This window comes from Pundamilia nyererei, unplaced genomic scaffold (genome assembly GCF_000239375.1).
Source record: "Pundamilia nyererei isolate P.nyererei 1_Seehausen unplaced genomic scaffold, PunNye1.0 scaffold00020, whole genome shotgun sequence".
Taxonomy (NCBI): domain Eukaryota; kingdom Metazoa; phylum Chordata; class Actinopteri; order Cichliformes; family Cichlidae; genus Pundamilia; species Pundamilia nyererei.
Window position 1 is genome coordinate 4,786,725 of NW_005187421.1, and position 11,838 is coordinate 4,798,562.

General features: G+C 41.3%; 1 protein-coding gene across 1 annotated transcript; it reads left to right on the plus strand.

Annotated features, from left to right (window-relative positions):
- Positions 1-40: 40 nt before the first annotated feature.
- On the plus strand, positions 41-10,060 carry ncbp1 (nuclear cap binding protein subunit 1). Its single transcript, XM_005726572.2, has 23 exons — positions 41-253; positions 2,137-2,225; positions 2,431-2,531; positions 2,625-2,781; positions 2,878-2,985; positions 3,248-3,369; positions 3,463-3,532; positions 3,689-3,904; positions 3,980-4,077; positions 4,200-4,263; positions 4,368-4,478; positions 5,274-5,338; positions 5,429-5,491; positions 5,580-5,654; positions 5,937-6,040; positions 6,130-6,252; positions 6,367-6,469; positions 6,691-6,784; positions 6,875-6,978; positions 7,067-7,184; positions 7,285-7,425; positions 8,283-8,396; positions 9,507-10,060. The coding sequence occupies exons 1-23, from the start codon at positions 220-222 to the stop codon at positions 9,618-9,620; spliced, it is 2,388 nt and encodes a 795-aa protein (XP_005726629.1). The 5' UTR covers positions 41-219; the 3' UTR covers positions 9,621-10,060.
- Positions 10,061-11,838: the final 1,778 nt, after the last annotated feature.

Genomic DNA, 11,838 nt, shown 5'->3' on the forward strand with positions numbered 1-11,838 from the left:
TGCACCGGAAAACTCAGCACAAGACTCCGGACACCAAAGACGGGTGCACTTTCCGGGTTAGCCGGATGTGCTTCACTTGAATCAGACCGCTTTTATTTTTCTCTGAGCGGCTGGCTGCTGAATGATCCATAGATAAACTCGTTTAACGGACTCATTGTTTTGTTTCTCGTTCAACACATATTTTGGCTTTGTTACATTCACATCGAAACGGGGTGAAACATGTCCAGGAGGCGGCACAGCGATGAGAACGACGGTGAGTCGGTGCACGTTAACGGCGTGTTATTCACACTGTTAGGCTAACCAGCGGTGGCTAGCTGGCGTTAGCGAGCTTTTCATGCGTCCCCTACGCACTGTTGGGAGGGTTATTTTACTAGTTTAATGTTTGGGTTTTATCAGCGAGATCCAAAAAGTTCAAAACCAGTGATGACCGCAGTTTTCAGTTACATTGTGGCGCACTGAAAGCGAGAAAAGTGCTCAAACAGTCGCATGCAGCCGCAAAATGAACCGGTGCAGCTAGCTGCAGGATTAGCTGGCGTTAATCAGCGTAGTCAGCGACTATGGGGGCGGTAACCAAACACTTCAAAACATGCACGAGATTTAGTGTTAACATCTGATTGAAAGTTTAACTATGGATCTGGATTTATGGGCGGGGAAAATCACCTAAAAATATCAAATATTTTCCCGCAGAGTGCAAGATCCTGAAATTAAATGTGACCTGGTCTGTTTAAAGATTAAATCAGATCTCTTCTCTTAATCTGGGACTATGGTAACTTTGCATATGTACATGGGCAAAGCAAGTTTCTTAATATAGCACTTTTCAAATACTACAGTCATTCAAGATGTTTTACAAGATTAAGATTAAAACAGAAAAGAAGGGAAATGCAGAAATAGTAGTAATATTCATAGCAACCACAATAATAGCAATGATGGTAATAAAAAGCAGAGATGCCAAAAGTTATTTTGTGTCATGGCTGACACACAGCCGCACATACAGTTTGAATTATAAAACAGTTTTTGTTAATTCACAGAAAATACCCTGTCTTTTTTTTTTTTGTCACGTCTTTCTTTTAAAAATTATACATTTGTACAGTAAACGGAAACATATCTGTCATTTAATTGTTCGCCTGTTGCTTAATTACTTTGGCATAGGATCAGTGGCCATGGAGTTCTTTACCTGTATAAAAGCCTATAAAAGTTATGAAAATACAATCAAGAAGCCAGAATTAATGCCCTCCTTCACACTTTTGAAAGCTGCCCATGGAGGCCAGACTGGAGTATTTCCTGGGCCGATTGTGGCCCCTGGCCCTTATGTTTGACACCCCTGGTTAACAGCATAGCAGCTAAGTGCTTTATTAGCCTGTTTTGTTTAAGATTCAAGCAGCATTAGGTGACCAGATCTTGCAAACCTTAGGGTTTGTATCTATAAAACAACTCGGACATATATTTAGGGCTGAAGCCCTTTAATGAGTTGTGTAGTGTGATGTGTAGTTTCTTTTCCAGGAAGGTGCACATCAGGTTAAGTCATCAGATTTTGAAGGAGTTTGCTAGTATGAAGTACCTACGCCGTGCACTTAAGACAAGTATAGAACTGCTGTTAGGTGTGGCAGTCTGCATGCGACACCAGGAAAATAACTTATTAATCCCAGAAAGAGAACGCTGTTGATACAGTGCTGTTTGGTTTGGTTTGATGAGACATAACAAACAACCACTCGAGACTACATCCTTACTTTTAATATATTAACAGTGTTAATAAACCTTTATATAAATAACAGAAAATAAAGAAAAAATAATGTAAAAATAATTTGGTCCCCTTTAAATGTTCAATTCAATTGCTGGATTCATGTTTTGTTAATGCTCTTATTCTTTAAATGACAGTGTAAGTGTGCTTTTCTGAACTTCACATAGCTTTATTTTATCAGACCATTGTTTAATTCATAGTCCTGTGCTGTCTGAAACCCACTGAACGTGAAATGACGGTGTAACTGATGAACACAGCGGAGAATTTATCATCCTTACTTTGAAAAGACTCATTGAGATTAGAGTGCACTAGCTAAGAGAAACTGACAGATAATTCCTACAGGAGCTGGTTGAGCCTCTTCTGGCTCTGATTATTGTGTTACTCTTTCACCTTTCCAGGAGGTCAAGCCCATAAGAGGAGGAGAACATCGGAGCCGATTGAGATCGAAGACCGCCTGGAGTCACTGATATGTCGTGTTGGGGAAAAGGTAAGGAGACTCTACAGGAAGGACACATTTTTATTTTCAGGATGAGTAGCTTCATTTTCCACTCTAGAGAGATGAGCCACACAAGTTCAGTGCAAAACTTTGCTTCTAAAGTAAATGCCAGAATGTTCTTTTTAAGTCTTCTTTGCTTTGTGTTAAATTGCTTTCTAGTGACAAATTGCTCTTGTGCGAAAATATTTCCTTACAGAGCACATCATCCCTCGAGAGCAACCTGGAGGGCCTCGCTGGCGTCTTAGAGGCAGACCTCCCAAACTACAAAAGCAAAATTCTGCGCATTTTATGTGCTGTGTACGTTCACACCTCTCACCCTTTGATTTCTAATAAATTTTGCAAGTGTGTTTTGTGTGGCGGCAGTCATTATATGTTGTCATTTGTTGACAGTGCCCGCCTCCTGCCCGAGAAGCTGACCGTTTATACGACCTTAGTCGGCCTCCTTAACGCCAGGAACTACAACTTTGGGGGCGAGTTCGTTGAGGCCATGATCAGGCAGTTGAAGGAGACGTTAAAAAACAACTTGTACAGTGAAGCTGTTTACTTGGTATGCTGGCTTTTATAATAATCCTACAGATTGCTTTTAAACTTATTAACATGGCCACTTTGTATTTATTTTTCATAATGACATCTCTTTCTTTAGGTGCGTTTTCTGTCTGATTTGGTCAACTGCCACGTGATTGCTGCTCCCTCTATGGTGGCCATGTTTGAAAACTTTGTCAGTGTTACTCAGGAGGAAGATGTGCCACAGGTAGGCAGATGGTTTATGGTGTGAAACAAGCTGCATGGTACCCAAAAGCAATTTAAATAATTTGTAATGTTCACATTTGAGCCAGACCTTACATTAAAATAGTAATTATTTGATTTATCTGTTTCTTTCTTTCTTTTAATTTTGGTGAGTCTTTATCATTATGGAGCACATTTTGATCTTTTTTCACTAGCCCATGGCTGTGTCACAGTCCACACTGTGGTGGATTATGATCCATTCCTTTAACTGGTCTCTTTTTTGTCAGGTTCGGTCGGACTGGTTTGTGTACGTCGTTCTGTCCTGTCTGCCCTGGGTCGGGAAGGAGCTCTATGAGAAGAAGGACGTGGAGATGGACCGGCTCCTCAGCCAGATCGAAGGCTACCTCAAGTACGTTCCCCGGTTTGGTTAGATTTTAATTAAGCAATCATCGTTTGCTGCTGTTGTTTCGTTTTTATTCTTGGCTACATCCACATTTTTCAGGAGGAGAGTAAAGACCCATGTCCCCATGCTGCAGGTGTGGACTGCAGATAAACCCCATCCACAAGAGGAGGTGAGTCTTGCAGTCGGTTAAACAACAGCAAATATGTGCAATGGTCAAAACAGTAAAAGTGTCTCCTTATGGCCTCATGTTTACTAGAGCTTGCTGTTTGGATACAGCAATGTTTGTTTTCGTCTGAGTAAACGGATCGTATCTTCCTTCCTCCAGTACCTGGACTGCCTTTGGGCTCAGATTCAGAAGCTGAAGAAAGACCGCTGGCAGGAGCGTCACATTCTTCGTCCCTACATCGCCTTTGACAGCGTGCTCTGCGAGGCCCTGCAACACAACCTGCCCCCCTTCACCCCACCGGGCCACATGCCCGACGCCCAGTACCCCATGCCCCGGGTCATCTTCCGCGTGTTTGACTACACCGACGCCCCAGAGGTTCATTACAAATAAAACGCTGTCTGTCAAACTCTTCTTCTGCAACTTTTTACATATTCATCTCTTTCTGTTCAGGGACCTGTTATGCCCGGCAGCCATTCTGTGGAGAGATTTGTTATAGAGGAAAACCTGCACTGCATTATCAAAACTCACTGGAAAGAGAGGAAAACATGGTGAGCAATGAGGGCTTTTTGTTTTTTGTTTACACCTGAATGTGTGAATAAATAGTGACTAGTATTAATTTTTTACTAAAATGCTTAAACTAATTTTTTGTTGTTCTATTCCTAACGCTCAGCGCTGCCCAGCTCCTCAGCTACCCAGGGAAAAATAAGATCCCACTCAACTATCATATCGTCGAGGTATATTTATTTATTTATATTTGTTTCTGGCATCAAAAAGTAGAAACAGTGCAGAGCTGTTTTAGTCTAATCTGCTGGTTTATTGGCTTTTTTCTCTCTTTTAGGTGATCTTTGGGGAACTTTTCCAGCTGCCCTCGCCGCCTCACATCGATGTCATGTACACCACACTGCTGATCGAGCTCTGCAAACTGCAGCCCGGATCGTTGCCCCAAGTCGTATCCTTGATTATTTTATCTTAGAAAAATAACCTTTAGCTGCTCCTTTGAAAAATTTGAACACTTGTTTGAATTAAATACACCAAACTGTTGCAAAAGGCAACCGTGGCCATCTTTAATTTAGATTAGTTTTAGAGATTAACGGGGCCTAAGTATTTTAGCAGTCTGTCTTATGTAATCCATGTTCAAACCCCAGGATTCAATACTGAGACGCTGAGAGTTTGGTGAAATAGTTTATCGTGGGTAACCTTGGCTGTGGGGCTAAAAGGTTAGCATTTGAGTCAAATGTGTGACTGGATTCTCCTCTCTGTTGTTCCTGTGACATTTTCTTCATAATAATTTAATACAGGCAGCAAAAATATGCACCAGATAATGCAAAAACACATATTTGCCATGTCGCGATCAAATTGAATAATTCTTCTAGGGCATCCATTCTCATCTGCTTATCCTTGTCAGGGTCACAGGGGGGCTGGAGCCTATCCCAGCTACCATACAGCAAGAGGTGGGGTACGCCCCGGGGCAGGTTGCCAGCCTGATTAAGGGCTGGCAACAGAGAGACAGACAACCATTCACTCACACACATTCACTCCTATGGGCAGTTCAGTTAACTTGAACTCACTAACTGTAACACAACAAGGAGCTTAATGAGTAGAAGTGTCTGTGAAAGGACACAAATGGAGATCAGATTTGACTTGTCTTAATGAGCACATATGTAGAAAACGCACTATAGTTGGAAAATTGTTAAAGGTTTAACAATTAGAAGTTGTTATTGGAGCCTTAACACCTGCCCGTTAGTTGGCCCAAGCCACAGAGATGCTTTACATGAGACTGGACACCATGAACACCACCTGCATAGACCGGTAATGTTTCTGTGTCTTAACTTTAACAGTACAAAGAGGTTTCCTGACTCTCATTTAACTCTAATGTGATCACACTGCTAATTTTTACAGACTAATCAACTGGTTTTCTCATCATTTGAGCAACTTCCAGTTCCGATGGAGCTGGGATGACTGGTGAGTGACTGACTGGGAGCATTTAAAGTGGCTGTATTTATGTTTTGCCTTTTTAATATTATAACCTAAATCATGCTCTGTCTTAAAGGTCTGACTGCTTGACCGTGGATCTAGAGAAACCCAAGCCCAAGTTTGTCAAAGAGGTTCTGGAGAAGTGCATGAGGTATTGGGGCACTATTTATGCTTTCTTTGTTTTCCAGTCCTGTAGAGGAGATCAGGACACAAGTCAGGTGTAGTAATATAGTTAGAGAGGGTTTATCTTCTTTATCTTGAGTGTTTGTGACGGTGTATCAGGGCCACTATAGGGAAGAAGTAAGGCTGGGAAGAGAGTACAATAACAAGAAAACATTTAAAAAGCCCTTTGGATTAGAAAATTGTAGCGGAAAGAACGTCTGTGTTTTTGCTCATTTCTCTGCTGTTCTCTGTTGTGCTGCTTTAATCGCAGACTTTCATACCACCAGAGGATAGTGGACATCGTGCCTCCAACCTTTTCGGCCCTCATTCCTGCTGACCCCATCTTTACATATAAATATCCAGACGAGAGCGCCTGTAAGACTGCCAGACATTTTATTTTCTTGTTACTTAAAAACAAAAAGGAGCAGACTGATAACTAAATACTGGACTCTGCTGCTTCATAGCCTCGTTACCGGGTTACCCCATGTCCATCACCGTCAGTAACGCCATCAAGAACAGAGCATCTAACGAAGAGATCCTCACCGTCCTCAAAGAGGTCCCCAACCCCAACCAGGAAGATGATGATGGTTTGTTTCCTGTTTCGTTTTACTTGCTCCTGCATGAAAAGTTCATTTGTGCAGTGCTGTCTTTCTCCTACACTTCTCCCTTCTTTGATTACATTTCTTTCTCGGTCCCTCCAGACGAGGGCGAGAGCTTCAATCCGCTGAAGATCGACGTGTTCCTGCAGACTCTGCTCAACCTAGCAGCCAAATCCTTCAGCCACTCGTTCAGTGCACTTGGCAAGTAAGGAACATCTGTTGCCACCAAAATGTTGTATTGTATTCATCTATGATACAGAGAGATGTATCAGATGCTTTTCTGCTGTTATACAAAGTGCCAGAAACTATTATTTGTTAAGAGCTGAAATAAAAGGAAAATTATTTAATTTAGTTGCTTTTTATGCTCTGAATGCACATGCAGTGACTGGAGAGCTGCTGGCCTCACCTGCGTCTGATTGCTTTCAGGTTTCACGAGATCCTGAAGACTCTGGCCAACAGTGACGAGGGAAAGCTGCACCTCCTCAAAGTGTTGTATGAAGTGTGGAGGAACCACCCGCAGGTACAACAAACAGACCCACGAGCATGTAAATGAAGCCAGTTTTTTTTTCTTTTTTTTTTTGTGGTTCATGTAAACTCTGCTGATTGGCAGATGATCGCCGTGTTGGTGGACAAATTGATTCGGACGCAGGTTGTGGACTGTGCTGCAGTTGCCAACTGGCTCTTCTCTCAGGACATGGCCCACGAGTTCACCAGGTGGGACACGCAGATGTTTAGGTTTTAGCTCTCATGACGCAAGCGCAGCGTCTTCTCTGTAAACTGAAAGACTTTGTGCCTCATCTAGACTTTTCATCTGGGAGATCCTGCACTCGACCATCCGAAAGATGAACAAACACGTGCAGAAGATCCAGAAGGAGCTGGAGGAGGCCAAAGACAAACTGGAGAAACAGCAGCACAAGAGGGTAACCCTCCCCCCAATATGCAATCATCATTATTTTAACGTTAAACTTAAAGTAATGAACAAATTGTGTAAAATGAATTCAAATTTTTGTTCACTACTAGCGCGACAGCGGGGACGACGAGGATATGGACAAGAACAGTGAAGATGAGGAGGGTCAGCTGGAGGAGCAGATCGAGAGGCTCCAGGAGAAGGTGGAGTCTGCTCAGAGCGAGCAGAAAAACCTCTTCCTTGTCATCTTCCAGGTACGGAAGACTACAGTTTATCTTCTTAACTACTTAACCGGTTTCAAGGTTGCAGCGCTGCTGGTGCCAGCTCTCCAACTTATGCAACTTCTGCAGGTGGAAGTAAACAAGGGATTTAATCTTCTGTAGTGCCCTCTAGTGGCCCTGTGTCAAGTGGCATGTGTCTGTGTTAAATCTGAGCAGATCCCCACATCACTGCAGCTGATTGCTCCTTAGAAGGTAAACATTGTGTGCTAACAGCACTGTAGAAAGGGTTAGATCTATAATCATCACAAGTGAAGACACATGAAACAACTGCTGGGTTTGAATCTGACCCGCCTCCTCCGGCTCAGTCAAATGTCGGTGAAGGAAGAATGAGGGGACGGATTAAATTCTGGGATTAGACCAAAAAAAAAAAATCTCCGAACAGAATTGATTTTCTACCAGGGTTGTGTTCAAGAAAGTGGAATCAGTAAAAACTGAGGTTTTCAGTTCCCCAACAACGGAAGTTAAATTCTGGTTTAGTTTCTGGTTTTGGCCTCCTCTCGTCACCAAAGCAGCTGACTGCCACTTTATTTCATTTCCTCATTAGAGAGACAAGGTCAAAGCTCAAAGCCCACAGTAACAGACGATGTTTTAAAAGATAAATGCGATCACTTAGAGTGAACACACTCAGAGCTGACTGATCAGTTTTTCTGGAACTGAATACTCCAAGGTTGTTAAACTTCCTGGATTCGGTTAGGCTAAAATGGTTGCCAGCGTCATGACAGTCACCACTGCCGACTCTTTCTTCTTTCTCGAGCTGAAGAGATTAAAATGCAAAGATAAAAGCTTGCTCCATAAAAGCATTTTTAAATGAGGCTTTTCCCCATCCTTAGCGTTTCATCATGCTGTTGACGGAGCACCTGGTTCGCTGTGAAACGGGCAGCGTTGACATCAGCACGCCCTGGTACAAAAACGGCATCGAGCGGCTGCAGCAAATCTTCCTCATGGTAAAAGCACAAAACACTCTCACACACATCATTAGATTTCTTTTATTAATGCCCACTTAGTCTGATTTTAGTTTTCTTTGGGTGAGTAAAAATTTTGACTTTCTTTACTCCTCCGGAAAAGGACAAGCAATTACTTTCTTTGTAGTTTTAAGACTTTTGAGACAAACACAAATTTCACACACATTATTAGGTTCAATGGGACTTACGGCATCCATAAAGCTACTTGGAAAATCAGAAAAATATAAATGACGAAGTTGTCTGCCACATTTTCATAAAAAAAAAAAAATAAAAAAAATTATGTAATTTCAAGCATGCATAGCACACTGCATGCAGGCCAGTAGTGCTTACATGCAAAGTGAGCCACTCTGACTCTAAAAATCTAAAATATCTGATAGAGCAGAGAGGCTGGAATCTCATTTATAAAGGCTACTTTGTCTTCTATTATCCAATTTATTTTTCTTATTTAATTAACAACATAGGGGTTCCTTATATTATAAACCAGGGGTGGGCAACTCCAGGCCTCGAGGGCCGGTGTCCTGCAGGTTTTAGATCTCACCCTGGGTCTACACACCTGAATCAAATGATTAGTTCATTACCAGGCCTCTAGACATGCTGAGGAGGTAATTTAGCCATTTAAATGAGCTGTGTTGGATCAAGGACACATCTAAAACCTGCAGGACACCGGCCCTTGAGGCCTGGAGTTGCCCACCCCTGCTATAAACTAAAGGCCCTTCATTTTGAGGGACCTAGCAGCACTTGGCAAGTGGGGGAAGGAACAACTCTTAACAGGAAGAGATGTCCAGCAGAACCTCAGGCTTTAAGATGCTAAGAGTAGCACTGTAAACATGAGGCAAATACTGCTGTGCTGGACATGAGCCAATATAAACATGCCAGCTTTATGTAATTCACTCAGTTCCAGTTGGCTTTTGGTTCAACAGGAGAACGGGCTGGAACCCTTTACTACCAAAAGAGACATTTTGGGGGGGAAGAAAAATCTTTCCACACACTAAGTTCTGTACCTTTAATGTATCTGAATATGGAAACCAAGGCTAGCTTTACCCTAAACTCACTCTGTGAACTCTATTGTGACGTCTCCCCCTCGTTCTGCAGCACCACGCGACCATCCAGCAGTACATGGGAACCCTGGAGAACCTGCTGTTCACCGCCGAGCTCGACCACCACATCCTGGCCGTGTACCAGCAGTTCTGCGCCCTGCAGCTTTGAGACACACGATCCCGATGAAATGTGTACTTGTGTTCACCCGATGTGATGAAGCGACACATTAGAAAAACCAGCTCTTGCATCAAGAATCTCCTCTTCAGTTTTATTTTTATTTTCCTGTCTGGTGCCATTCATTTCACTCATGTGCAGCCACATCAGAGGATGTCTGTTGAGAAAATCTTTAATTTGTGGTAGCGCTCCTTTTTTTTTTCTTTTGGATGTATTTCTTTGTTTTCTCTTGTTTATTTTTACCTCCTGGCCGTATTGTTATGAATGGATCTTTTTAAAAACTGTATGAAGACGGAGCTACAGAAATAATCTTCATAGGAAGGGAGGTTCCAGGTCGGTTCTGACTGATCCTGAATCTAGAGAGTGCTCTACTTTTTTATATTTGTTTTATGTGGAATTGGGAAGTAATTAAAGCTCTACAGAGTCTTTATCCATCCACTCGTTTGTGTTATTGAGTCTTCATGAAAATACAGAATGGGGGGGGGAGCATCCAGTTTGAGGTTATCTGAACATACCAATGTAAATAAAAATTTAAATATTGTTATAAATGCCTAAAAAGAACAAGTAAACATTTACACAACATCTAGTGCTTAAGTGCATAAGTACAGCCTTAATGCTTTCATAGAACTAAGAGGTACTGCTAATCTAATCCACTTCATTTATCATCAGCAAGCTTGAGCACCTCTATAAATGCAGAAGCTTTGTCAGTTTGCTGCTCTGGAGCAATTGGGTGTGTATTCAGACATTTCCACAATCATCACAGGAGCAGAAATTCACCCCAGAGATTTGAGCAAGCAGACCGAGTCAGTAACTCAGGAAAGCTCATGACTCCTCAGACTACAGGCCTCAGTTAGCATGTTATTTGATAACAGTACAATTAGACAAAGACTGATCAAGTATTGCGTGAGAGTTTGAGGACACAGCCTCTTGTCTCTAAAAAGAACATGGCAGTGCAGTTTAGTTTTGCAAAGCTGAATCTGAATAAACAATAAGAAGCTGTTGTAGGACTTTAAGAGAACTGCATGAATTAATGCCATAAAACTTGATGAATCAAATGAATTTTATTGTAGAGATGGGATTCTGCAACGTACTCAAACATAGTGTGAACTGCACAAAATGAGGCAAAGCATCAGGTCCTGTCCTGTTGCCTCTTAGCTCAAAGAAAGCATCAAATTTGAACTCAGTAACATGAACAAACTCAAGCAGGAAAGATTAACAAATTTAATGGTAAAAAATAAAATTTACATGATTTAGGAAAGTGTTCTTATTTACTGTGTACATGTTTTTTGTCATAAAGTGCCCCACAGCTGAAACACTGTTTTCTTTTATTGCACAAAGCCCACATGTCTCACCTGTGAGGTTTCAACATTATTCAAGGGTTTTAAAACATCTGCAGTCCTTAAGAAGGCCACACATTTACAAAAAGAAAGCATTAAAGTGCTTAAAACACTTTTTAGGAGTTTTTTCTTATTTTATTTTTTACAGCGGTAGAAAGATGTTATGTTTATTTTTAACAACATTCAGGTAGTCATGTTTGAAAAACAGTTTTCAGAAACCTGCAGAAAACCCGTTTAACACGTAAAGTTAAGACATGATATCTGGAGAATATTTGTGGTTTTTACAGTGATTTTTCAAAAATGTATGCAAGTTTCCTTCCTACGATCTATAAAGTCAAGTCTCTCACTGTAATAGGATAGCATCAGGAGTTATTTCAAGCAGCACGAGTGCTGACTGACGGCACAAAGTCAGTCCCTGAGAGGCAAAATGAATCTGCACACGAACGAGTGTGCTGAGTCATGTGACTCACAGTTTATGACCTTTACATGTTTGCTGTTCAAAGGAAGACTGTAAGACTAAAGTGGAGTGCACTGAAGGACAGTGGATACATGAATGCTGACACATGTGGTCTACATGTGAAATTTAACTTAATCCATAAAAGCAGGTTTTGTAACAAAGCACCGAACTTCCATTACCATTTACTCTACTGTACCTGGTCAGGTGTGGGTGGGTGTTTTGTACCCGTGTACACAACGAACTTCATTTTGAGGTAACATTTCTTCACCTTTATATTAAATCTGAGTGAGTAAAAGTGCAGTGTCCTGTATTAAAATGGTTTCCTTCTTTTTCTTCTCATCATAATAATAATATATAATAATAACAATATTATTATTATTATTATTATTATTATTATTATTATTATTATTATTATTAT

What these genes read in the sequence shown, in the direction of transcription:
- ncbp1 (XM_005726572.2), top strand. Translation starts at nt 220, where the DNA reads ATGTCCAGGAGGCGGCACAGCGATGAGAACGACG. An exon ending in TCAACTATCATATCGTCGAG is followed by an intron (nt 4,264 to 4,367) that starts GTATATTTATTT and finishes TCTCTCTTTTAG; the next exon opens with GTGATCTTTGGGGAACTTTT. An exon ending in CAACCAGGAAGATGATGATG is followed by an intron (nt 6,253 to 6,366) that starts GTTTGTTTCCTG and finishes CGGTCCCTCCAG; the next exon opens with ACGAGGGCGAGAGCTTCAAT.